The sequence below is a fragment of the Postia placenta genome (genome assembly GCF_002117355.1).
Source record: "Postia placenta MAD-698-R-SB12 unplaced genomic scaffold POSPLAscaffold_23, whole genome shotgun sequence".
In the NCBI taxonomy this organism is placed as follows: domain Eukaryota; kingdom Fungi; phylum Basidiomycota; class Agaricomycetes; order Polyporales; family Adustoporiaceae; genus Rhodonia; species Rhodonia placenta.
In genome coordinates, this window is record NW_020169854.1 from 225657 (window position 1) to 251448 (window position 25792).

Below are 25792 nucleotides of genomic sequence, written 5' to 3' on the forward strand. Positions count from 1 at the left end.
ACGCCACCAACTATGCATAGCATAAGTTTAGGCTCGTATGTCAGTCCCCGCACGCTAGGAGAAAGTCGTTTGGGATTGACGTGGCCAACTCGCTCCGGTACATCACAACCTTGTGAAACATCAAACATTCTTCTCAGAAATGAGATGCCTGCAGTAAGGTTCGATGATATGTGTCTTCATGAGAGGACTTGGCCCCGGCACGACCAGTGTCGCTCTTGCGGCAGATATCAGCCGAACAGCCTCGCACAAGACTTCGCTTCCTGTAGAAGTCCATTTTCCAGATATGGTATGCGCAGTGGATGACTATAGGTCCGAGGTCATCGAAGTGCCGAAGAAGGTGTTGGGAACTCACGCAGAAGAGCGTCGGTTTGACGATCAGGATATCAACATTGTTTGTTGATGGGTGACAAAGGTGGATTGTGGGCGCCGCAGCGCGAGTGCGGGTTTCACGGCTGACATATGGTCTGGTCCTCGGTGACTTGACAGGATGTGTTAGTGGAACGTTAATATTGAAGGGTCAACACTCACGAGTATGATGTGATGTAGTACAATGTACAAGTTTCATCTTGGTCTTCGACACGCTGTGGTCTAATTTTTCCGCTGTTTTACGCCGGGGAATGGACAGTCGTGGGTGATGCTAGGTTCACCACGATCCGACACTGCATTGGAATGAATATGAAATCCATTCATGTCTCGATCACAACAGAGGCAATTTGGACTCGGACGTTGATTGATCCCGCTGATGTCTGCGTTTGACCCTGCGTAGATGGAGGCGCACCGCCGCAGCAAACAAGTTTGTTGAGAAGCGTGACACTACATCACAATGAACGAACGGGGACGACCGCTGTTCGACATGGCATGGTTTTCCCGCGCTTGAGAGCACCTTGGCTCCGTGCAGTAAAGACAGTATCTAAGATAGTCCCCAAATTGCGTCGAACCACACTTTCATGTCCAGTTGTACTTACATCGCTGTGAACCATGAGTGGATTAATTTGGAATCAGTTCACCGTACAGGAGCCATTATCGGAGTACACTTACTAGTGAGAGGGAGGCAGGTCATGATGCGACACGGGCAAATTGCATTGCACCGATTCAATAGCCGAGATATCGAGGGCGTCGGGATAGGAACCCCTTCCTGCGTCGCGCATAGGAACGAATTGAGACGTCGACCGATTCATCGGAATCCAACGCTGTGCCGCTAAGCGCGCACCTTGGACAGGATTCATTTTGAGGCCCGTGGACATCGCAGTCGCGAATACGATGAAAAACGTGGCGGCCTGCATTGCGCTGTAGCGCGGGGCAACGACGGCGGTCGTTAGACCTTTCAAACAATTGACAGTTTGGGGAAATAGCCTCCATCGGACAAATACAGGGTGTGGTAGGTAGAAATGCGCACCGCCTTCTTGGACCTGGTCTGATGGCTTGCTGGATACTCTTAGGCTTCAAGTGAATACAGCATGGCGCGGCAGATGACCGTCTGTGACCGTTCGTATTTTTGTGTCACAGGTGTCCTCGAAGGGGAGAACCATAGCTGCTTCGGACGCCGCAACGCATGAGTGCGAGCGGCTCACGAATCTGAAGAGCGCATAAACACCGGTCGAGGGGAATGATGAAGATCACGGCATTAGAGACGTTGTGTCTTCGTAATCCTCAGCTGTGTTATAGATAGCACCTTTGAGTCGCTGAGAGCTGCACTGGCATACCGGTATCACATGGGACTTGAGGTGAGGTAGCTTCTTAATGCCCACGGGCGTTACGAATACGAATTTCGTCCCTGAATTAATCGCATGTATGTGTTAGCTCCATGCGGCAGCACGAATACGCGATCTCGATTGCTTTTCTCGGATTTTTGCAATCTTGGGTGGCCTGTTGAGTATCACGACATTCTTGGCGCCAATGAGGTATCCTGCTGCATGTGTACGTCAATGAACATCACGCGCCTGTCATTAATTCAATGAGCATCATCGTTATGGCTACGAGCGAGACATGGAGAACATATTCCTTGTAAGCGACGAAGGCGGTAACGTTGCTGCACGGTACCCACCTTGGGCCGCCGACGTTGTTGTGTGAACGGCAACAACGCCGGCCAAGACACCATATGCTCGTGGCACTGATGAACCGAGAATACTGCATAGTCGTTTCGATGGAGACATATTACCCGGATGTACCCCATTGTACGCAAATGGACAGCGCCCCGTCTGAAGCTAAATTGGGCCACAATGATTGTGGCGCCGTCATGCGTATGGAAGTGGCCTTTTCTGCCTTGATGCGGGTGTCGTTTCTCCAGGCACAATCACGTGCGTGGAAGATTGAACTCCAAGCAAACGTGAAAGTGGCCGATGGTTTCCCCGCCACAGCGATATGGTTCATGTTTCGTCACTCCCTCCGTTTGATGTTACATATTGAAGGATAACAGGCCAACGAGATCTTACCGGCAGTATTTTGCAGACAGAATTTGGTCACCGGTACAATATCATTGCTCGGCGGCGACCCTCACAGTCGAGGGCACCGGAGGGCGGCAAATATGACAGGCGAGATCGGAGGCTATAGATCTAGCAAGACGCACCGGGGACTATCCAATCTCCGACACCAGAATCAGCTGGAACAACCCAGTCAATCGGTTTCTATCAATTCGACATTGACTGTTCGCGGCAAGCATAATTGATCGATAGAATTGTTCGAGCAAGCCTCGGGCGAGACCTCCACACCGAGCATCAAGGGATCATGATTTCCACTAAGCGGCACCGTTGAATAGGATCGATGAAAACCTAGCATACCAAGAGTAGTGCCCGAGGTCATCGGCCCTCGCGATAATTCGGATTCATGTAACTGTGCACAGTACGTGTTTGTCGTTATCTTTGTCGAAGATTGGTCCCCGAGATGTTCCTTTCTTCATTGTATTTCTGTTTTACATCATGGCGACATCTGCCGGGGTTCGAAGAAGTGAGCTATGCCGGAACATATCCTACTGCTTCGCAATTGCAAAAGCATCCCTCACCTTATTGGGCTACACCGACTGTGCGCGCCAGATCGCTTGAAAATACCTATCGAGACATTCCCTCTGAGGATCAGCTCATCCAGGGCATCTATCGCAGGGTCAGCGTTATGCAGGATCGATACTTTTCAGTACTGTAAGCTCGCCTGCGGTTACGAGCAGCTCACCTACAAGTCCACAGCAGTCTCAAGACTCGCTTTATATGTTACAAAATGGGATGTGGTTGGATCGAGTGCATGATGCTAATATCCATCACTCCGTGAAGATTCGCTGTGCGTCAGAACACGTCCATTGGTGCATACGTGGCCCGCGTTATTGCGGTGTATTTGCTGCGGACAAACAAATACGGACCCACAGTAGTTGGATCAGTACCCCGCGATCACGTGTGTTCGCGACGCGAACCGCGAAACAACAATTACTACTTGCTGCATGTATTTCTCTACGAATTTTCTCTGCTAATATCTACGGCGACACTGCGCTGCATAGGTTACAGTACCTGGCTAGCATAAATGGCTGAAAACGGTATGGCGGCCAGGCCTGCTTGGCAGACTGACGAACTCGAAGACGAATGGATCGATCAGGAGGAGGACGACGACTTCCAGGCCTATGCCTCGCTGCACGCACATTCTTGCTCAGATCTCTCTTTGACTCAACCAATTGGTTCTCTTATAGTACGCTCTGAGAATGCTGGAACTAATTCCTCGGATTCCTCGAATGCATCAGGCGGCACTTTCCTCGTCAAAGAAGACGAGCCTGCGCTTCCGCTATTGCCGAAGACTCCTGGTCAGAATAAGAAGCCTTTTGGTAAGGACATCTTCACTCCACTTGCACTGGAGAAGATGTTCGAGCCACCTTCACCACCGAGTCAGCCTGCTCCCTTGCCACCAGGGACCACTACTGCGCCGGCCGTTCGTTCACGACTATCACAGGTATACACACCGGGAGAGGACGATACCGAGATTATAATGGACAACTCTGGAGGGTACGGAGAGTTGGAATCGCCTGCGGATGAGAGTGGAGGTGCTCCGGCATCGAGTTATCATTTTACCTTCGAGGTTCCTCGAGGTAGCCCTTTCAACCCCGTGGGTTCGACCCCTCAGGCGCAGAGCACTCCTGGACCTCCCTGCGCCGCGCTTCCAAACTTTAATCCACCTCTCACCGACCCACGCCTCCGTCTGTTTCAATTCCAGTATGATACTTTCACGCGCGAGCATCTCTCCGCCATGGTCGACTCCATTGCTGTCAATACGCCATCTGGTGGAAGCGGAACGGCGAATACAGGTGCCAATACCTCGTCCGCTGGCCTTTCACCGGTGCGTGAGGCCAGTATCTCACGCTTGCGCAGTGCAAAGCGTATCAAACTGAGTCCTGCAAGTGAGTTATCGGATAGCGGCGACGGGGCGGTCACCATTTTCAGGCCACAAAGCCTGAGAAAGGACTATGTGGGGGAGTCCAAGTCTCTCATGGAGAAGATTAGGGAGGCACGGGACTTCTCTACAGTGTCAACTGTGGCGTCTGCGCAATCACCAGGTCAGGCGGGCAAGGTCGGTTCTCCCAAGGATCAACCACAGCCGTCTTCTTCCAGTGAGTCACCGAACAAGGTGCTTTCGTGGTGGCTAAATCTGATACACATACTTGTGACAAGGCCAACCGCCAGCTCCAATTCCAAATGATCCACAGAGTAGGGTCCCTTCTTCCACTGGGACCGCATCTTCATCGAAGCGCGGGGCCTACTCTTCTTTGGCCTACAGGCAGCAAGCTGCTAACCTGATGGCGCAGATAAGGCGCGATATGAAGGGTACCAAGCGGGTATTCTCGGAAGAGACCGACGCATCACATTTAGGGCTATGCGACAGGCACAACAGATCTGTCACGGAAACTACTGTGGGTCACGACACATTCCCAGCGCACTCTCAGCTAGCACACGAGGGTCCCTCGAACGAGGCTTCGACGCAGTCGCAATTCAAGAATGGCAAGTATCCCAGCGCGGTGGGAGAACGAGCCGGCGGCGGCATATATCCGCAGGAACAAGATGACACAAACGTGGGCCAGGATCTTACAGAGGGCATGTCACGCATGTCTCTGGATTCGGAACATTTGCTAGAACAATTCCCTAATCCACCAGTCGTAATCACAGTGGCTGCTACTTCACCACCATCCGGTGAGACAAGCACTCGATTACAAGTTAATCCAACGCTCCTTGCTCCATCCAATGGACACGTCCCAGCTTACCCGTCTTCATCTATTCGTTCTGGAAGGAATGAGGACCTGACTAGATTTGTATCTTCGAGTACTACGTCCGGCACCACTCTGACCGCTGGGAGCACAGGATCATTTGTCAAACACCCTGGACCGAAACAGATCACACGTATAACTCCTGAAGATGTTCCCGCGCTGCCAGACCGAGTTGGAAAGATGGTCTTCGACAAGGTTTTGATGAAATGGGTCAAAGTCTCTGCCGACGCGCCGGAGGAGGACGAGCGCCACCCACCTGTTGCGGATGCCAATGATAGCGAAGACCCCTTCCGTGACTTTGAGAGTCTGCGTGAAGAGGATACTAGCAGACAGCCGGATGTTTCTGCTGTCGTTATCGAGGGAGAGTATGAAGACCATGATGACGATGTGTCTGCAGATGTCGAACAGAGTCGAATCGAGGAGGTTGAGGAGTCAGAGGTTGAGGACGAGGAGGAGGCTGAGCTGACCTCGTTCTCCTTCGATAGTTCGTCAGCGGAGCTCGTTCAGGTCGTCGCAGATGAAGGCCAACATCTCAATGCGGACATGACGATGACAGATTCCGAAGAGGAGGAGGAAGAGGCCACAGAGACTACAGGCCCTTCGTTCGACATTGACTCAGATGAGTCGGACAATGAGTACTACCAGCAAGCTCCTGGACCCGATACCGAGCCTGCGCTGCAGGATTCTCCGCCACATCTTTTGGCACCGCCTACGACGACAGCACTATTGAGTACGCCCAATCCATCCTCTCGAGCCACCGCCGACCCCACACCGACATCTATCATTCGCTCCGCCTTGAAGAGCTCCAGTGTCACCCCAGTCTCGGCCATGAAGGATCCAAGCCGATCGAGCTACACCCCAGCCCATCGCCTGGGGCATCGTCGTTCTGTGAGCTTTTCTGACGGGAGGCGAGATGGCCCGATACTAGGTGTCGGACGCAATGCTCCAACGCCAGACGCAACGGAGCTGGAAGACGACGACTCATTGGTTGCGGAGTCCAGCAAAGCTTCTGCTCCCCTTGTGCCGTCGGCAAGGTCCAAGCGTATCGCGGAGTTCCTGGATGACCTAGAGGACCCAAGTAAGCCGCACTTACAGTTCACCCATAAGCTATCGCTGATCCGTCCGAACAAAGTTTTCGATGAGTCGCCGTCCAAGACAAGTAGTTCCGGCAGGCCGCCGGAGGAGCTGAAACTCCAGAAGCCTAGGAGACCCAGCACCATGGTAGCTAACGGCGACAGTCCCAACCGTGGGGCATCTCGCCGAGTGTTTTCCCGGTCGCATTCGGCCAAGTCACCAAGGTCCACCGAACGAAACCCGAACGCCACATTCCTCACCGAGTGTTCGTTCGGCGTTACGCACGATCGGCTAGTGCAGGTGATCACTGACGTCGAACCATTCGAGCCGCACTGGGAAGACTTGACGTCTGTCGACTTGTCAAAGCGCAACCTGGACGGCGTTGCGAGGTTGAAAGAGTTTCTGCCCCGGTTGGATTCGCTCGCGCTGTAAGTACCTGACGATCCCCTGCCAAAATACCGCCGGGGGTACAGCCTCGATGCTCCAACATTCCTCCGCCGCTGCCACAGCTGACATACACGTTTTTTCAGCAATGACAATCATCTGTCCTGGCTGAGCGGCGTTCCAGGCACGGTTCGGTCGCTGTCGGTCGTATCAAACCTGTATGTCCCCTTACATTGTGGCGATTGCTCGAGAAAACTGACCCGATCTCATCGCGTTCTGGGCCTTCAGGCTTACAGGTCTGACATCGTACAGTCATCTGCTCAGTCTCGAGAACCTAGACATCAGTCGAAACCAGATCGACTCCTTGCGCCGTGAGTTTGTGCCGTGAGACCTTGGAGCAGTACAGCTCATCGATCTTCTCTGTCTACGTGAAACTAGAGCTCGAGTGCCTTAGACACCTGCGCGAACTCCGAGCCGATGGGAACAAGATCGACAGCACTGATGGCTTGCACAACCTGGACGGGCTGGTCAAGCTCAGCCTGCAGGGAAATCGTATCCGCCATCTCAAGCTGCACGATGTTCGGTGGTATGTCCACTTCTCACTATGATGCCCGCCGTTGGTCGGCGGTGCACCCCTCGGTCTCCTTCGTGGAAGGCATCTATCAAGTTCGCTTATGCGGCATCTGTCATTTTTGACAGGACCCGGCTGGAGATGCTGAATCTCAGCCACAACAGGCTAGGCAATGTAGAGGGGCTGGCATCACTGGCAGCATTGATAGCGCTCAATCTCGGTGAGTGACTCCAGGCTGTACGTCACTATCTCACCAGCGTGAGGGCGTACATCACTTGCTATTTTGCGTTGAAGTTCTCTTGGGATCAGATGATCCTGGCCTCGCGGCCTCACGCGCGCTTACGAGCCTCGCAATGCTACTTGCTGATGCTGGATGTTCTTTCTCTCAGACAACAATGCGTTGGGGGAGCTGGAGCCCGGTAAGCCGATGCCTCGCCTGAGGATACTGCGTGTGAGCGGGAACCGGCTGCAGCAACTTAACGCATCCCCATTCCCAAATCTTCGCACGCTATACGCGGACAACAACTCACTCGGAACGATCACGAAGGCACATCGCCTGACCAAGTTGGAGAACCTCAGCCTGCGGAATCAAAATGCGAAGCCTGGACTGTGAGTGGATAAGCATCCGTTCCTCTATCTCTGGTGCCTCGGGTACCGGCGGCGTTCAGTCGGGCTCAATGAACGCCTCTGGGAAGCTGTTCTAATCACTGACACGTTTGAACCAGGACGCTCTCTATCCGCGAAGTGCGAGACGTGAAACGACTCTATCTATCAGGCAAGTCTGACCTTACTCCTTGTGCGCCTCGCCGTGCCTCCCTTGCGGTGCCTGTGTGCAGGGGCCACTCTGCCTGCGCTCCCGCGGCATCCTCGGAGCTCGGAAGAACCGCACAGCAAGCTTTGCTGACCACGTTTGACCTCATAGGAAACCCGCTCAACGCCGGCTTCGTCTCAGAGCCCTGCTACAACGTCGTCTATCTCGAGCTCGCGGCGTGCCGCCTGACGGCGCTCCCTGCGGACTTTGCGCGGCTGGTGCCGAACGTGCGCGTGCTGAACCTCAACTACAACTTCCTCGAAGACGCCCGCCCGCTCGAGGGTCTCACGCGCCTGCGCAAGCTGACTATCATCGGCTCGCGGATCAAGGCGACCAAGCAGCTTGTCCGCATCCTGCGCGGCATGCTCGATGTGGAGATGCTCGACTTCAGGTACGTGTCCCTGTTCCTCAGTGTCCTCGCCTATGTTATCCCTGCGCGCCTCCGGCACTTGTACTCCCCGTTGTGGAATCGCCAAGCCGCGAGCTTCGTCCTCCATTCATCTCTGCATTCACGTGCGCAGGGCATCAGCCTTGGCCCAGGGCTGTAACGCAGAAAAAAGCACACGAGGGGCAGGACCACCCACTCCCGCGTCGGCCTCGGACTCGGAGGGAGGGGATGCCCTGGGGCAGTGCCTGCGTGCGGCGTGTATAACCGGCGCCTAGCGCGATCTTCGCTGCCTTCTCGGAGTGACTGAATGTGCCATCGGATCGCTGACATCGGCCCTTGGTGCCTTGCGTGCAGGATGAATCCGTGCACCTTGGGGTGGTACCTGCCGCTACTCGTCGCAGACGTGCCCGGCGCGCTGCAGCCCTCCGACGGCGACCGCGCGGGCGCTGGCGCCGGGACGGGGCCAGGCCGGCCGAGCGCGGACGCGCACGGGCACGCAATGCCCGCAGGGGGGGAGGCAGACGCGTCTGCGGCGGCCCCGGCGCGGGACGCGGGCGGGAGCGCGTGGAAAGAGCTGGACGCGAAGTTCCGGCGGGACCTGCCGGACGAGGCGTACGTGGGGCGGCTGGTGTACCGGGGGCTGGTGATGCGCGCGTGCCCGGCGATCCGGCTGCTGGACGGGGTGGAGGTGTCGGGGAAGGAGCGCGAGAAGGCGGAGCGGGTGCTGAAGGGCGTGCTGGGGATGCGGCGGGGGCGGGTGGCGGGGCCGGAGGCGGAGGCGCGGGGGTAGCAGCTCGCGATTGAGTTTGCGGGCGCGGGCGCGGGCGCTGGCTGGCCTGGGCTGGGCCCGGGGACGGCGGGGCTCGCACGCTATCGGTCCGCGGGCTGGAGATTGGGTATTTTAGGGTCCGCAATAGACGGAGCGGATGTCAGGGCGATTTGCGTGCATGATCTTTTGCTGTGTATGGAGGATTTGTGCAATGCGAGTATGGTGCTACTGCGTAGGATAGGACACAACACGAGATGATGCGGTCGGGGGAGCCGGCGGCGGCGAATGAGGCTGGCGCGTGTGAGAGTGAGTACGAGGAGGAGCCCATCGGAGGAATGGAGGGGACATTGTGAGAGATTGGAGGGACTGAAAAGGAGGAGCCCTGGTGGGAGCATCTGATGATGGTGATGATCATGATAGGAGGAGATCAAGGGCAGTGGAAGGCATGGATGTTGAACAGTCAATGGCACGCGCGCGGCGGTGGAGGCGGCGACGAGAAACGTATGTATTGTTTGTTGTAAGCAGACTGTTACTGTTACTGTGGGCACACAAGGCTGGTTGCCATGATCGCCCAGCACAGCAGCGCGTGATCCAATCTGGACGAGTGCCACTGGCTGCCGGGCGGCGCACGGCGATCGACGGCCACGACCGCGGCGCAGACAACGCGGTCTTGTACCGCAGAGCAGATGCGCTGGGAACGGTGCCTGGCGGCGACTGGGCGGCGTCTGGTCCTGGCGAGCCAGTCTTCCAAGATGTGCGGCGTGCCATCAGATGCTCGCCCTTGAATATGACTAAACGGGGAGAGGTGCGGGCGGGCGTGCGACGGTGCACGCGCAGGGCTGCGCTCGCTGCCTGTGCGCTGAGGCCCCAGCAAACGCAAAAGCATGCGGGATCAGTGCATGGTGTGGTGGCATGCCGACGCAGCGACAGCGGCGGGCGTGGGCGTAGGCGGGGGCGACGACGGAGCACAGCACCGGTCGGGGGCACTGATTGCGCGACAAGCAATTGAGGGCGCCGGATATGGCAATCATGCATGCATCATCGAGGACAAGCGCGGCTGTTTGGATGTGTTTTGGCCGAGATCCGGGGAGCCGATGCATGATAAATTACACTCCTGGGGCGAGCACAGCCATCTCTGGCGTACCTGGGGACTGGATCCGACGCGCCGCGAGAGCCCTCCGCGACGGGAGCGAGCCAGTCGCGACGAAGCGCGCGGGGACACGGAGGGCTTCCCAGGGTCCCAGCCAGATCTGGCGATGGAGGGCTGCAGCCTCCCTCGTACCGCTGCCGTGGATCGCGCGCAGGGGACCCGTTAAATAGCACCGCACGCCTCTCGATCGCCGTCATTGCGCTTTATCCATTCGTCCCGCCTGTCGCCGCTTGCATTATCGTACCCGTGCTACGAGCCCCGCATCTCCGTCTGCGCCACTGTCTGCCCTCCGCTGCTGCTGCTCGCTTGCTCTCGATGATTGACACGCCCGCGCCGCCCCAGCCGCTGAACAGTTACAACGTCGCGCAGCTCCAGTACGCGCTGTGAGTCCCGCCTTCCTTCTTAGCTCACCTGTCACGCCTGTCAAACGTCTGCCATTCATTGGCACGCGCCCTGCCATCTCTCTTACGAAATACCCCCGTCCCCCTGCCTTTTCTTTTAAGTAGTCGCCCGCCGCGCTCGTTTTCTGTCTGCCGTCCGCGCTGCCAGCCATGGTCGCTCATCGTCCTCTTCATTAGCAGCGAAGGCGCCAAGAACACGGCGATCGACCAACTCTCTTCTGACGTCCACGTCGTCGACTATTTCTCCGCATCAGCGTCCCCCGCCCTCCTGTCAGTCTCGCCCCCTTCCCCCCGCACACCCTTAGCCACCCATACTAACACCCATTGCGCCCCCAGCCACGCCCAGCCCCAGGAGCAGGAGATCGACTACGCGTCCCGCCGCATGTCCAGTTCCGCGACCTCGGACAGCAGCCTCCAATCCCGCCCCGACAAGCGCGCCCTCTCCCCCTCCAACTCCCCTCTGCCCAAGCGTCCCCGCCCCGCCGTCCACCTCGACCCCACCGCGTGGTCCAACCCGCACACCCCCGAGCCCCCCGCCGCGAACGGCGCACAAGAAGCCGACGAGCGCCCAGACCCCGACAGCGCGCGCGTCCAGCTGCCCTCGATCGCATCGACCTTCAACGATCGATACGAATACGAGCACCGCCGCGCGTCTCTCCCGACGCTCTCGTCCGAGTCTGCTCTCCGCGGGCGCCAGCCGCCGTTCCCCGGACACCGCGCCTCGCAGTCGACCGCGCCCGGACTCGCGTCGTACCAGTTCCCCGACGCCCCCGCGGACGACAAGGCCTTCCGCCGCGCCGCCGCGCACGACGCCGCCCTCGGCCTTTACGGCAGCGACTTTGGCGCTCTCTCGTCGGGCGTCTCGCAGCAAAGCAGCACCAGCCCTTCCTCATTCGGCTTCTCGCCCCTTTCTGGCGACTACCGCTCCTCCGGGCTTTCGTCCAGCTCCGGGCTGTCTTCTGCATTCTCCGCTCCGGACGAGCACTGGACGCCCGGCATCGTCCGCCCGTCCTCCACCCCGAGCCATCTCGCAGGCGCGCCCGCCCCTCCACTCAAGTACGACGACTCCCTCCGCCATTCCTCCCTCAGCGGCCCCGCCTCCCACCAGTACCAGCCCCCTCACCATCAGCAGCATCTCTTTGGCGGCGTCACCCGCATCGCCGGACAGCCCAATCGCGCCGTCAAGACCGAGGGCGACGCTCAGTGGACCTTCCCCCCCAACGACTTTGCCATGAGTGGCCAGGCAGGTTCTTCTTATTCCAACACATCCTCGTCCTCTGCCACCGGCATGCCCACCGCCGCGTCTGCCTCCTCGCTGGCGGTCACGGGCTCCCCGACGCGCTCTCCGCAGACCCCCGCGTCGACGTCCTCGAGTCTCGTCGAGCGGCCGCCCCGCAAGCGCGGCAAGCTGCCCAAGCCCGTCACCGACTTTCTCAAGGACTGGCTCCACCGCCACTCCGACCACCCATACCCCAGTGAGGAGGAGAAGAAGCAGCTCTGCCATGCTACCGGCCTCAGCATGAGCCAGGTGTCCAACTGGATGATTAACGTGCGCCCTCATTTTATTTTATTTATTTGGCATCGTTGGAATATTAATTCTCGCCGCTTTCCCCCGCATATAGGCACGGCGGCGCATCCTCGCACCCGCGCACCGCGCGGCAGCAGGCCCCACGACGACGACGCCCTTCTCGTCGCGCCCAGGGCCCGTCCCGAGCCCGTCCTCCGTGCTCGACAGCGGCCGGCGCGCGTCGGTGCCCACCGACAGCCTGCAGCTCTACTACCCGATGTCGCTCCAGTCGCTCGGCGACGCGCCCGTGCCGACGAGCACGCGGCACATGGTCAGCATGACGCGCAGCCTCTCCTCGAGCCACGCGACCGCGGGCAACCTCTCGGGCGGGCACCACGGGCACGGCGGGTCGCCGTACGCGCTCGACTCGTCCGCGGCGTACTCGCACCGCATGTCGTATGGCGCGGGCGCGCTGCACCCGCACGCGCAGGGCGGCTCCGCGTACGGCATGGGCGGGGGCTCCGGCTACGCGATGAGCAGCGCGCCGCTGAGCAACCCGTCGTCGTACCTCGGGTCGCAGCAGCAGCAGCATCACCAGGGCTCGCTGTACGGACACCACGGTGGGTACGCGCAGAGCCCGCAGAGCCACGCGCGCATGCTCCCGCCCGGCGACGAGCCGCAGCCGCAGCCGCGGTACACGTTCCCCGACACGCATTCGGTATCGCCGCAGCCGGGGCCAGGGTCCGGGTACGCGACGCCGCAATGACGCGGGCGCGCCCCCTCCCCGCCGCGCTGTCGGCCTCACCCTCTCCTCATACGCAACGCCAAAATTGCATTTGTCTCTCGCACGCATGGACTGCCCCGCACACACGCACGCCGTAGACTTACGAGACGTACCCGCCCCACCGCCTAATTGCCCGCACTTGCCTGTACCCCCGCATAGGTCCCGTCCCGTCTCCGTCCCGCACCGCACCCCGTCCCCACAAGCGCAGGCTGGACGCGCCACCGTGTCCAGCTGGGTCTAAATTTGGCCGCGCCCATCTTGGTACTCTCTTTTCGCTTATCTCGCTGCTCGTCTCCCTCCTGTATCGCTGCTGCTGCTGTCCGATATTTAAGCCCGTGTTTCCGGGCCGCGTGTTCTATTCTTGGTCGTCTCTCGTTCGCTGCCCTGCCCGCTGCATTGTCTGTGCGTCTGTACGTGTTCCTGGCATAGGGCCCTGGGCTGCTTAAAGGACACTGTCGTGCCTCGCCTGGGCTCCGTTGTTTTCCACTCTCGGTCTCTCGTTGTCGCGTCATCAGATTCAATGTGTGTGTGTGTGTGTAACGTAAGTAACGTAACCGTAGGCTATTGTATACCACTATAGTTAGATCGCCGCCTGTACGCGGCGCGTGGCGCAATATAAACCGCTGTGATGCATCCTCGAGGAGCCCCGTGCGTAATGAGTGTGCGCTGATTCGACGGTCTTGCTGGAAGCGGGAGAGGGTGCGCCGTGTGCGGAGCCAGCCAGGTACGCGCACGCGGCGCGTTCTGGGCACTGGGAACAAGGCGCGCACATAGGCGAGTAAGGTGGCACAGGGTCGCGCGCAGGCGCAATGTATCGGGCGCGAAGTGTGATCGCAGCGCGAACTCGTCTCTCTTCTCTCATGGAGAACAGAGAACAGAGAACAGCAGAGCGCGCGCTTCCCTTCCGCGCCCAGGCTTCTGTTCGCGGCAGAATGCTTCGCTGCATTTCACACTTCGCAGGGTCGCGCAGACTTCCGCATCGGGTGGCACAGGCTACCGCATCTGGTCGCACAGGCTACCGCATCTGGTCGCACAGACTTCCGCATCGGGGGCGCAGCAGCGTCCGGTGATCCCGCACAGCCGCCCGCCGCCACGAAAATACATCGTGCAGCTGGACGCGGGCGGGCGGGCGTGGGGGCACGCTGCGACGGAACGGGCAGGCGTGATCCCCCGGGGCCCAGGGACCCAGGTGCGCGACGGATTATTGGCAATGCGCGCGCCCGCGTGATTTCCTCGCTCGCGCCCTGGGCCCCGTTCACCGCGGACGATGCGGTAACACGCGCACGGAGCCTGTGCGAGCTAGGTTTGATGCGATGGGCCCCTAGAGCAGGCAGCGTCAGCGGCGGGTGACTGTACCCTGGGTGTGGCAGTCTGCGTCTATCTATCGCGCCGCGCCACGGGCCCTCGAGCGTGCGGGGCCCTAATTAGGCTCACAGTAGAACACAATCTAGCTCGCGTCTCGCGCGCAGAGAAGCGACACGGGCTGCCACCGCATTGTCAGTTTCTGCCAGTCGCACAGATCGATGTCACGATGGCAAATCCTGGCCCTCCGCCGCAGAACAGAAGCCTGCCCGTTGTGGCAGCCGCGCGCACGCGCTGCGCAGCGCGAGTTGGGGAATCCCAGGAATCGGTGTCTCGAGCTAAACCTTCGTGTGGAACCCAGCCCACCCTTCCCCCCTTCCCTCGCCTCCGGTGGCGCCGGGATCGAGTGGTCTCCTGACGCGATATCGATACTACAGCACCCGCGGACGGCCCTTGTGCGTCAGTCCCAGTTCCGCACACAAGGTTTCCAGGCCGCCCTGCGAAATTTGCAAACCCGCACGCAACATTGTCTCAGCGAGCTTCGAGGCCGGCGTCTGGCGCCGCTGATGGGGCACCAGCCCTGTGGAGCCAGGGCCGGTGTTGGTCACCTGTCACGCAGCCTCGGGCCTCATAAGGCAAGTCGTGACGTCCATCGTCCTCGGCACCGGGCAAGATCGCGGGATGCTGCATAAAGAACTATCATGCCATGGCGCTGACGCACTTGCCGACTTCTTTGGGCTCGTCGGATATCTTTTCTGACCGTGTAGGATTATGTCGGTACGAGCCGCTTTTCCAGAAACCGAGTGACTATGTATCGGCTCGACCAGCCAGTACTCGAGATATCTAAATATTCCGCTGGTAAACGACGATAAGCCTTTAGTGGTTCTCAGATTGTTATTAAATCAAAGTCAAAGTTCGACCGGTGATGGAATGTCCTAAAGCCCCGTGGAAATTCTGACCTGAGTATACTGTACATGTATCTGGTCCAAATCTGTCCCAGAAAACCCTCGCTGGGCGCTACAGATATTGCCGTATCCGGAACTGTGGCCACGGTCGTCACAGGAGGCATCTCGTGTATGGTTGGCGGGTGGGAGCAGGTCTAACTTCGTGCCTCAGCCACTGATCGGTCCTTGCCGGGGTCCTCAGTGTGACTAAGTTGTAACGTATAGGTCTATATATTTTTCCATTATCGATACTGTATGCGATATCCGCGCCTACATCATGCTTACATAACATACCTTAGGCAGGCAAATCGTCCATTAATGGAATACCAAAATGGAGTTACCACGATAAGATGACCGAGCATATGGTAGCAAGCAATACTCGGGTTGCGTGTACTTGGCGTGAATGCGTGATTTTACCATGGTACATAACTTAAATGCACCAGGAACCAGTATATGAGCAACTTTACTAATATTCTCAAGCACATCATGATCCACAATTACTGCGATATGGAAGCAGCTATATTTATTTAAATTGTACCTTAGAAGGAGAACGTACAAGGTTAGAGGGAGAGATATATGGTGCTGAAAGTCGTGTATTTACAGACTCGATTCAGCAGGACATTTCGGACCTTACGTAATTGGACATTGGCATAGTACACTTTGTGCTGTCGCACCTCAAGCCTTCAGACTTCAGTGCTCGCATATTCTTCCTAAGCGCTGAGTAACTCATTTGTTCGTATCATATGGCGCAAACACTGCGCATACCTTGAAAATATAGCATAGGTCTTCAAGCATCTATCGCTCAGTTATGGTTACAGAAGCGCCCCATCTCCTATGCCGTCGAGCAGAATTTAGCCTTTGTTCAGGTCAAGTGATGGTCTGTCTGGGGCTCTGTCACGCTGAGATCTATCACGGGGTACCACATGAGGCAGGACCCCATGTCTAGTTACCATATCTTGCGCCCACCCACCAACCGTAATCTCGTGACGCCCAGCGCGGCTAACTGGCTCTGCAGATTGGGAAATCACAACGGAGAAATACAGTTCGCCATGAGAAAGATTCAGGGCGACGGGAGGGGTGGACCATTCTCCAGCGGGGGCGCTGCGATAGCGGCCCAGACCCAGCGGCGTGTGGTGGGAACATCACCGGCGAGTGTTGCTAGCGACCAGAGCTGAGAAAACTTCGAGCCGCAGTGCACGCGCAAGCCAGCGTTGCAAAGCTGACTGAGGTCCCCGCCTTGGACGCACGAAAGAGGAAGCCTCTTTGCACTTCCCCGTTGATGGGAGCGCACACATGTGATGCGGACACCTTGCATGTGTATGGCGGCTATCAGACCGGGCGTGATGGAGGCGTACATTCATATGAGGACCTACTAGTACTATGCGCCTCCGTGCACAGCCTGCATATAATTAATCACTGCGACATGCGAGAAGCCATAGCAACAGCCAGAGGCGGGTGGTGCATACACGGGCGACCGCCCTTGCCTTGAAACTTTCAGGTGAGGGGAATGCTCGTTCCAGATGCAACACAGTCGCACAATAGTCCCGATCGAGCGGTGCTTCAGGGTGTGTTTTGCAAATAGGGCCTTAGCGTCTCTCGCGCAAGGGCGGGGTGGTGCCGCGCGGACCGTTTCTTTCGTGCGAACTCACCTTGTGGGCGGGCCGCCCCATCAAGCCCAGCACAGCTTTGCAATCGCATCTCAGCGCAGAATCTGGCCACACCATACAGATCTGATCGTGCCGCGATCAAGGCGCGATAGCGAGCGCGGCATCGCTCGGCGAACCGGGCAGGCCCCCATCAGGGTTGGGATGTGTCGCTGGACGAGTGCGGGCGTATTACAGGGTAGCTGAGGTGCTTCGTGTTGGTCGCCAGCACGACGAGCGTGATGGAAGGACGGTGCGCAGAAATGAGATGGCAGAAGCGCGAAGAGGTCCTGGAAGGACCACTTGGGATCAACGTAAGATCGCGGTGACTCGGATGAGAACGGCACCGCGGCTCTCCGTGCGCTGCTGCAGTCGAGGGACACAGTTGTGGGTTCGCATTTGATGGGCTGATGGGGTCCCCTCGACGCGGTGCAGCCTCCAGGAATAGACAGAGTCGACTTACGTAGCGGGTCTGATGCTGATGCGGTATCACTGGGCTTCCGGATGTGGTCAAGCGCGCCACCAAGCACGAGATCTGGGACGACGCGGCAGCGACGGTGGGACCAAGGAGGATGACGCCGCATCAGGACGCTGCGCTGATGAGATCACTGCTAGTTCCTGGACGGTCTGCTCGTGGGCGGCAGGCGAGGCACAAACCGAAGTCCGCATCGTCAGTACGGCCGCTTACGTCCAGGCTGCATTGGCGATCAGAATGTGTTTTGAATGAATCAGTGGGAGCCTGAGAGCGTACGTGTGATCTGAGGCTCATTCATCAATGCAGGGAACGCGTATCGCCCTGGGATTTAGAGGGTCTTGAAACCAGGGGATACGCGCAGCAGTGGATGTCGCGCACTCAATTAAGTTTGAGGGAGGCGCGCCGTGGATGGCACTGACAAGGCAGTATCTGCCAATTCGCGACAAGTCGAGCTCGAGGACATGAACGTTTCCGCCGGACCAGAAACGGCGTCGGTCACCGCGACCCTCGTAAGTTGCCGAATTTGAGCAGCCCCATCAAAGTGCAGGCACCCCGGCCAGGGGCGGGCCGTCTAGCCGACGCTCTCTCTCGACTCACCAACCAGTTGACTCGAATAGCGCTAGACGAGTATGAGGCGTACATATGACTCGGAAGTAGCGTTCTAAGACTCATCGCAGCGACCGGCAGATCCAACGCGTCTGCACCACTGAGCGCGCCATTCAAAGCGAACATGGCACAGCCAGTCGAAAGTCCAGAGGTCTCCGTAAACGCGGCATCGAAGGATACGTGGTCCGCATCCACGTACAACAATACCGCTTCGTTTGTGTATTCGCCGGCATTCACCTCCGTGGTCTTGTCGCTGCTCGACGCAAAGCCTGGGGAGAAGATCATCGACATCGGATGCGGAAGCGGGGAAGTCACGCGCGAGATCCAACGCCTGGTTGGCGCTGCTGGGCTCGTTGTCGGCATGGATAGCAGCGAGAGTATGGTAAGACGGTGTACCAAATGCCAGAGTTCTCTCATGTCGGCAGGGATTGGGATCGTCGCCGTGGGTTGGCGATAACCAGGCTGAATAATGTCTGGTTGCAGTGCGTGGTAAAATGGTTGTCATTCGCGCTTCGTTCACGGGAGTGTGTCGTGAAGAACATGCAAACTGCGACACATACTCCAGTGCGCGAAGTGCGAGTGATAACTGTTTTACAAGATACCGTGATATCAATTTGCAATGTTTCACAGAGTCGTAAGCATGTGACTGTTTTACAATGCACCGTAATATTAACTTGCAATAAAGCTGCAGTAGAATTGGGTTGCGCTTCACTGAGTCATACGCATGCACAGAGCTGAGGACCTCTCATTTCTGCAGGTCAGCCAGTGCAAGCAAAATGGCCTCGAGCATGCATTCGTCGGGGATGCACAAGACTTCGAAGTTCCCGCCGACTTCCCAGGCCATTTGCGTGGCGGCTTTGACGCGGTCTTCTCCAATGCAGCCTTGCACTGGTGCAAGCGCAAGCCGGAAGGCGTTCTCACTTGTGCCAGGCGCATTCTGAAACCAGGCGGAAGATTCGTCATTGAAATGGGCGGCCTGATGAATTGCGTCGGTGAGCACATTAATTTTCTACATCCCGCCAACAACTTGACCAAAGGTGCGCGTTAGGTGTGCGAGCGACTCTGCATAAAGTGCTCCGCACCAAAGGGTACAATCCGGATGAACTGGATCCTTGGTATTTCCCATCTATTGAGGATTATAGAGAGGTATGCCGTGTGTGGTCGCCCTTAATGCTCATCCTGGCTTATGACCTGCGTATGCAGCTCCTAGAATCTGCAGGATTTGAAGTGCAGCACATCTCGCTGAACCCGCGCATAACGCCTTTGAACGGCCAATTGATCGACTGGCTACGTCTTTTCTGCCGGCCGCATTTCCTGGCCGAAATGGCAGATGAAGAGGCCGAGGAGATCATGTCGACCGTGCAGGACATCTGCCGCATCGATTGCATGGATTCCCGAGGACGATGGACGATGATGTATACCCGCCTGCGAGTCGTTGCAATCCTGAAATCGGCCCCTTAAAGGGTATAATGCGAGGGCAGAGATAATATGCACCCGCTGCATATGAAATAGCTCGTGAAGTGTTTTGTCCTATGTCGCACTACCGTTAAAAGATGTATTGATAGGACATCTAGCTGTGCATGAATTAGTGAAATTCCCAAGAGACAGGACATAGGTTCTAGGACATCTGGTGAAGTTGTATGGCAGCGGGCCGCACCAGCGACTAGGCGGCTAACCGCTCTTCGTGCAGTTATACTTGTTTCGCAAAAAGTCTCGTTTAGATGCCATTCTTTTTGCGTAGATTCATTTGCTGCATGCTTGAGAGTATTTTAAGAGCTTGAGCACGAAATTTGGAGGATATTCGGGTGGCTTACGGTCTTTTCAACTCTCTTGGAGTCGTAAAAACACCCGGGCGCTTGCATGTATAATTTGTACTTGTTTGTTCCAACCGAAAGCCCCGCCTCAGCCTCTTTAATCGACAAATGCTCGCTTCGCCCGCAATGATTACTTTGACGGATGTGTTTTGTCGGCTGGGACTCACCCGAACTGATGCGCGTCTGTGGTGCATCTAATCTGGCCGCCAAACGATGGAATTGAGGCTGGATCTCTGATCAAGATTACAGAATAATCACATCCGACGTGACGGTGACTTTGACCTTCGCCCCCAACTGCATAGTTCGCGTGCAGTCGCTCATTCATCTGCGTCCGAGCCCAACATGAAGAACGAGACTGTCCAGTTCATCAACAGCCTCTCCTCCTCTGTGGCCAGCCATGGTCACTCGCACGATCACGGGGATGCATCGCATTCGCATGGCGCCGGCGAACATGGGCACACACACGAGCATCTAGAGAATCCCGGTAAGATCGACGCTGCGTGTTCTTTGCGTGTATGTCATATGAAACCATGCTTGACAGGGAAGTATGCTGAGCGCGATTTGCCCGACTACAGCGCCCGCAACTTCGAGGAGCGCGGCTTCACAATTGGCATCGGCGGGTGAGCCGCAGAACGCAGCCACCCGTATTCTCCGAATTGACAGATACGCTTTTCGCAGGCCCGTCGGCTCCGGAAAGACCGCACTGACCCTCGCGCTGTGCCAGCGGCTGCGCAAGGAATACAACATAGGCAGGTCTGCTTCCTAGTCACACGCAGAACCCCGCTCAACTCCGATGCACATATAGCCACGGTCACGAATGACATCTTCACGCGCGAAGACCAGGAGTTCTTGATCAAGAACAAGGCGCTGCCGGCCGCGCGCATCCTCGCGATCGAGACCGGCGGCTGCCCGCATGCTGCGATCCGCGAGGACATCAGCGCGAACATGGGCGCGCTGGAGACGCTGCAGGCCAAGTACGGCTGCCAGATGCTGTTTGTCGAGAGCGGCGGCGACAACCTGGCAGCGAACTACTCGCGCGAGCTGGCGGACTACATCATCTATGTGATTGACGTCTCGGTGCGTGCTGCGTTCGTGCACGGCGACAGATCGACTGGCTGATGACATCACGCAGGGAGGCGACAAGATCCCGAGGAAGGGCGGCCCCGGGATATCGCAGTCAGACCTGCTGGTGATCAACAAGGTATGTTGAGCACTGTATGTGTTTGGATTGCTCAAACGCTCGCCCAGATCGATCTGGCGCCGTTTGTGAACGCCTCTCTCGCCGTCATGGACCGCGACTCGAAATTGATGCGAGGCGACGGACCCACCGTGTTCACGAGCGTCAAGGAAAAGACCGGCGTAGACGACGTCGTGGATCTCATTCTGGCCGCATGGAGGGGCGCGGGCAGCCCAGGCTCGGCGGGCGCGGTCGGGGATGACGTATGAAGGAGTCCAAGAAGAGGTTGAGAATACCAAATTGTATCGATAGGTGCTACTGACTGTACAGTGACACTGTTTCCTACGCAGCTGTATAGACCAGGACAAAATTGGGATAGCAGGCGTGCAATGCTATCACAGCCGTGCATTGTGGTCGGCGTAGCCATCCTTGCCCGGTACAACGCCGTACGCAGGCCCGCCCTTGCCGAACATCTTGCGCAGGTCGCTCGCGATGTCGTCCGGTCTTTCGTGAGCCCCGAAATGGCCGCCCTTTTCGTGGTCAGCCTCGAACACAACGTTGCCGAGCGTCCTTGTCCATCTGTCGCACACGTCTCAGCATCGAGTTCTGGAGGGACTCCGCAGGCACAGGCCGGCTGTGCACTCACAGTTTTGGCACGATCGTGAGCTCCTTGGGAAAGAAGGACAGCCCGAAGGGAATCGGGCTGTATTTCCCCGCCAGAAAGGCGCCAGGGTCGTGCTGAATGACCTCGTAATAGATCCTCGTTGACGCGGCAGGACCGGCGCGCGAGAACCAGTGGATGGAGATCCACGTGAGCACTGGTCGATGGAAGCGAGAGCCAGGTGAGCGAAAGCACTGCCGACACACCACACCGCACAAAGGTTTGCATACCTTCGTCATCCTCCCATGGGTAGCTGTCTGTCCACTGGACGAGCTTCTCGTAGATCCACGCGAGCAGGCCTGCGGGCGAGTCTGCCAAGCTGTAGCCGACCGTCTGTGGCTGCGTTGTCTGTTCCGCGAAGTACCCACTGCCCTTCTTCAGGAATGTCTGCGAGTGGACGAAACCAGCGCGCTCGGCGGCAGTCCATGGCTTCACCAGGAATAGGAGAAATCGGCCTGGATGTTTCCACACGCTCGGTGGTCCGGCACTGCGAGCAGGCGGATCAGGAGATCTAAACAGCCAGAAAAGAGTAGAACAGACATACACAGGCGTATTGGTGTGCCAGGCCTTGACGGTCTTGGTGCCGTACTCTCCGACGAGTACTTTGCAGACCTGAGAGGAGTGTCATATGTGTTCAGGATTGATGTGCTGCAGAGAGACCCACGTAGTAGCCCCAATCACCGCCCTGCACGACTGGATGGGGATCGCATAAGTGCGCGCGTGGTTCCAGTGAAAGGCGCATACGTACCGTACTCATTGTACCCGAGAGCAAGCATCAGCTTGTTTGCAACCTAATATATGGATGCGTAAAAGATTCCTCTCGCTTCTCACTCAGATATGTACACTACCTCAGCATACTGCAGCCCCCTGAAGCCCTTCTTCTTGGGTGCCTCGGAGAATCCAAAGCCTGGCAAGCTCAGCGCAACAACATGAAAGCTCGGATGGTCCGGTGACGCGGCTGTCAGAATCGGCAGCATCTTGCGCACTTCCAGGAAGTGCCCCGGCCCTGCACAACGTCAGCCACTTGACGCGTCAAACGCGCTCTACACGCGACTTACAGCCATGTACGAACAGCAGCGGCACTGCCGTCGCTACAGAGCTCCTCTGGTGAATGTAATGGATGTTGAGCGTGCCGAAGCCGTCTACGTCGATATCCCTGGTGAACTGAGGAATCGCGTTGATCTCTGCCTCGACCTTGCGCCAGTCATAGCCGTCCTGCCAGCGCGCCACTAGACGTCGGACGTCCGCAAGAGGGGCACCGTAGTTCCAACCGGCTTCGTCAAGTTCGTCGGGAAAACGCGTAAGCTCCAGCTTTTTGTGCAAGAACTCGATGTCTGCGTCAGAGACGTTGATCTGGAATGCCTTCTCGGTGTCCGACATGGTGCCACGCGCAAGTTATCAGACTATGACCGTCGTGACGGGAGCTGCACAGAGATCCTCCGGACATGGGGACTGCTGTATATAGTGCGCGAAGAGCTCAGGATCACCACGCGCGCTCGGGTAGTACTCACGCCCATGCTTCTTGCAACTCTATGACCAACGAGGAACGACAAATGCTAGTCACAAAGATTACCACACTTGCAGAGGCCATCAGGAACGAGGACTTGAGGCATGAGGGCAGCAAAACGCAATTGCACGTAGCAAAGTGTTGAACTTGCCATTCTACTATGACCTGGCTAATATCGATGTATGTACAGAACAAGCGCCTAAGTTACGCCGTGTGATTATAGCAGGCGCTTTTGACTCGTTTCTGCACCATGTCAACGTCTGATTCTCTACACAGCGTTCATGCTTTTCTCTGCACTCCCATCGTCAATGAACTACTGACGACACATCCAAACTGGCTTTGTCAAAATACTGAATCGCATACGCTCTCATCAGAGATATCATCTTGGTGGGAATGGGCTGGCGAGCGTCCCCACGGATATTCTACAGCAAACGGTCCGCAGGTGCTTCCGCCGGTCGGCGAACACAAATGGCTCCTATTGCTGCGCTACTACACTCATCCTTACTGCGACGACCTAAGCGACTTGTATTCATCTATACCGGCCGATCTCAGAGAGCTCCTGGACACCGCCCGTCGTCTGCAGTTGTCACGCGAGCCTGGCCCCGCACGCTTCCTCGCGTCATCATGCCCACGAAATGCAACGCGAGAAGCCGTCTATCAATCTGTGGATTACGAAACCTTTGGAATCGAGGCCGCCAATTATGACCGCATTGTCGGCATGTCGCCCAAGAAGGCGCACGAAGTCCTCCGCATGACAGCATACACATCGTGGCTTCTCGGTTCTTCGCCGAGGTTAAGGACAATCAGGCATGTTGTCGATGTTGGTGCGGGTCAAGTTCGTTCTATCTATCCTACGTCTCTTCTCTATCACATTTTTTACTACAAGCGTGCGGTTCTCTATTAGCATCTTTTCCACTTCGATTGCATTATTCGATGTGGCATAAATGCTGAAACGGCGTCACCGGAGTCATTTCAGTCGTGCCGTTGGGCGCGAATCCCTTGCCGTCATTTCTTTCGCTTTCGACGGAGATCCTTCCTGCGTATATTTTGTTTACCATTGTTTGAGTGACGTTATGATTGTCTAACTATGTATATGGCTATTTTGCTTCAAATTCTTAGTCCGCTCCACCATTCTACGGTTCCTGTGTGTTGACCATCGCGTACTTGTGCTTGAACAGGCATATCTGTCACGAAGCTTGCGGGATAAAATTGGTCTGAACGTTCTTGCACTTGACTGGAGCGACGTACAATCCCAAGGTGCCGTGCGACGGGAGGCCGTTGGCAAGAAGAGACGCAAGAAAGAGATCCCTACTCCAGCTGAAGATGAGTCCTCGATCCCGCAAGCGAATGACAGCAATACCCCGCCAGTAAAACAGCAATTAGGCGCGTTGACGTACATGACCCTCAGAATCACGACCGACACACTTTTGTCCTCTGTTGACGAGTGGTTCCATCGAGGGGATGAGATAACGACACCAGAGAAGCATGAAAATCTGTATGCGGATGGAGAACCGACGCCAGCACTATTCGTGGCACTGCATGCATGCGGATCTCTTACGCCGAACATTCTGCGTGCATTCCTGGCACGTCTGAAATCTAGCGACGGGGATCAGAAGTGGTCTCCACAAGCGGCCATTGTGGTCGGTTGCTGTTACAATCTGCTCGAAGCCTCAGGTATGTTCGACTCCACATCTCGAATGTGACTCATTGTCGCTCATGAATTCCGTCAACAGATTTCCCGCTCTCCCATGAACTCACGCATCCTACCTCAGAGCTACCTCCTGCCTATCTGACCAACAACCACCTCCAGCTCGCCGCACAAGCTCCCTCGCAATGGATGCGATCTGAGGTAGCATCCGCTGCGACACGTCTCGCGATCCGCAAAGTTGTGTGGCGGGCCCTCCTTGCAGGTATCCTTGTGCAGGTGCCGATTCCGCTTGCCGATAACAACAAGCAAGCCGACGACGACGACTACTGCCCATTACACCTTCGCCGCCTCGGCAAGCTGAACGACTCGGTGTACGACAATTGGGACGCGTTTCTCGCACGGGCCGGGGAGAAGCTAGGTGTAGACCTGATGCAGGGGCACCCGAGGGATCGGGAAACGGAGAGCCGTCTTGAAGTCATGCATGTGTTGAGGTGTATATTGGGACCGGTCGTGGAGAGCTTTATCCTGCTCGACCGGTTGCAGTGGCTGAAGGAGGAGTTACGGGTGAGTCTTTTCCATTGCTGTCTGGGTGAACTAGTTTTTGAACATGGTATGAAGGGTACGGGGATGGACGTCGAATTGGTTAATTTGTTTGATCAGGCATCGGGAAGTGGCAGGAATGTCGCTATTGTCATCTCCCCTCAGCTGCACGAAACATATGTCCAATGATATTGAATAGGCATGCCAATGAAATTTGGGTGTGTAATGTGTGTGTGCATTGAGTGCTCGAGACTATTGCACTGATGTCACAACCTGATGCCGTCGTGAGTTTAACTGCAACTTGCGTTCAACTTTCAGACTCGGACGCTGTATGCTGACTAGAAGCTGTAGTCCTCCTACCAAAGAGCTATATGGGCTGACTCAAGTTGTGTACTGCCCGAGTTTC

General features: G+C 57.0%; 8 protein-coding genes across 8 annotated transcripts; 6 read left to right on the forward strand and 2 right to left on the reverse strand.

Annotated features, from left to right (window-relative positions):
- Window positions 1-120: 120 nt before the first annotated feature.
- On the reverse strand, window positions 121-2370 carry POSPLADRAFT_1159755 (hypothetical protein; the record flags this gene model as incomplete). Its single annotated transcript, XM_024487449.1, has 7 exons — window positions 121-303; window positions 353-478; window positions 966-969; window positions 1039-1277; window positions 1704-1774; window positions 2045-2127; window positions 2159-2370. 7 exons carry the CDS (start codon window positions 2368-2370, stop codon window positions 121-123), a joined length of 918 nt encoding a protein of 305 aa, XP_024333250.1.
- A 1149-nt stretch (window positions 2371-3519) lies between these two features.
- Window positions 3520-7872, forward strand: POSPLADRAFT_1160148 (hypothetical protein; the record flags this gene model as incomplete). Its single annotated transcript, XM_024487509.1, has 9 exons — window positions 3520-4579; window positions 4653-5038; window positions 5261-6308; window positions 6363-6732; window positions 6835-6906; window positions 7001-7059; window positions 7127-7274; window positions 7388-7479; window positions 7649-7872. 9 exons carry the CDS (start codon window positions 3520-3522, stop codon window positions 7870-7872), a joined length of 3459 nt encoding a protein of 1152 aa, XP_024333251.1.
- A 532-nt stretch (window positions 7873-8404) lies between these two features.
- On the forward strand, window positions 8405-9457 carry POSPLADRAFT_1041963 (hypothetical protein). The gene is made up of 2 exons (XM_024478009.1): window positions 8405-8461; window positions 8813-9457. The coding sequence occupies exon 2, from the start codon at window positions 8814-8816 to the stop codon at window positions 9246-9248; it is 435 nt and encodes a 144-aa protein (XP_024333252.1). The 5' UTR covers window positions 8405-8461; window position 8813; the 3' UTR covers window positions 9249-9457.
- A 233-nt stretch (window positions 9458-9690) lies between these two features.
- POSPLADRAFT_1159994 (hypothetical protein) lies at window positions 9691-14493 on the forward strand (the record flags this gene model as incomplete). The annotated part of the gene is made up of 7 exons (XM_024487485.1): window positions 9691-10081; window positions 10152-10294; window positions 10357-10760; window positions 10884-11048; window positions 11115-11285; window positions 14030-14258; window positions 14395-14493. 7 exons carry the CDS (start codon window positions 9691-9693, stop codon window positions 14491-14493), a joined length of 1602 nt encoding a protein of 533 aa, XP_024333253.1.
- Window positions 14494-18163: 3670 nt separating this feature from the next.
- On the forward strand, window positions 18164-19500 carry POSPLADRAFT_1062617 (hypothetical protein; the record flags this gene model as incomplete). The annotated part of the gene is made up of 4 exons (XM_024481537.1): window positions 18164-18421; window positions 18797-19031; window positions 19088-19185; window positions 19243-19500. The coding sequence occupies 4 exons, from the start codon at window positions 18164-18166 to the stop codon at window positions 19498-19500; spliced, it is 849 nt and encodes a 282-aa protein (XP_024333254.1).
- Window positions 19501-20195: 695 nt separating this feature from the next.
- Window positions 20196-21299, forward strand: POSPLADRAFT_1050676 (hypothetical protein; the record flags this gene model as incomplete). The annotated part of the gene is made up of 6 exons (XM_024480035.1): window positions 20196-20337; window positions 20395-20473; window positions 20532-20606; window positions 20630-20930; window positions 20986-21054; window positions 21102-21299. The coding sequence occupies 6 exons, from the start codon at window positions 20196-20198 to the stop codon at window positions 21297-21299; spliced, it is 864 nt and encodes a 287-aa protein (XP_024333255.1).
- Window positions 21300-21425: 126 nt separating this feature from the next.
- On the reverse strand, window positions 21426-23071 carry POSPLADRAFT_1062619 (hypothetical protein; the record flags this gene model as incomplete). Its single annotated transcript, XM_024481538.1, has 8 exons — window positions 21426-21609; window positions 21677-21848; window positions 21922-22178; window positions 22236-22303; window positions 22356-22384; window positions 22440-22482; window positions 22540-22697; window positions 22750-23071. 8 exons carry the CDS (start codon window positions 23069-23071, stop codon window positions 21426-21428), a joined length of 1233 nt encoding a protein of 410 aa, XP_024333256.1.
- A 377-nt stretch (window positions 23072-23448) lies between these two features.
- POSPLADRAFT_1050678 (hypothetical protein) lies at window positions 23449-25575 on the forward strand (the record flags this gene model as incomplete). Its single annotated transcript, XM_024480036.1, has 4 exons — window positions 23449-24033; window positions 24377-24872; window positions 24932-25410; window positions 25465-25575. 4 exons carry the CDS (start codon window positions 23449-23451, stop codon window positions 25573-25575), a joined length of 1671 nt encoding a protein of 556 aa, XP_024333257.1.
- Between the last annotated feature and the right edge of the window lie 217 nt (window positions 25576-25792).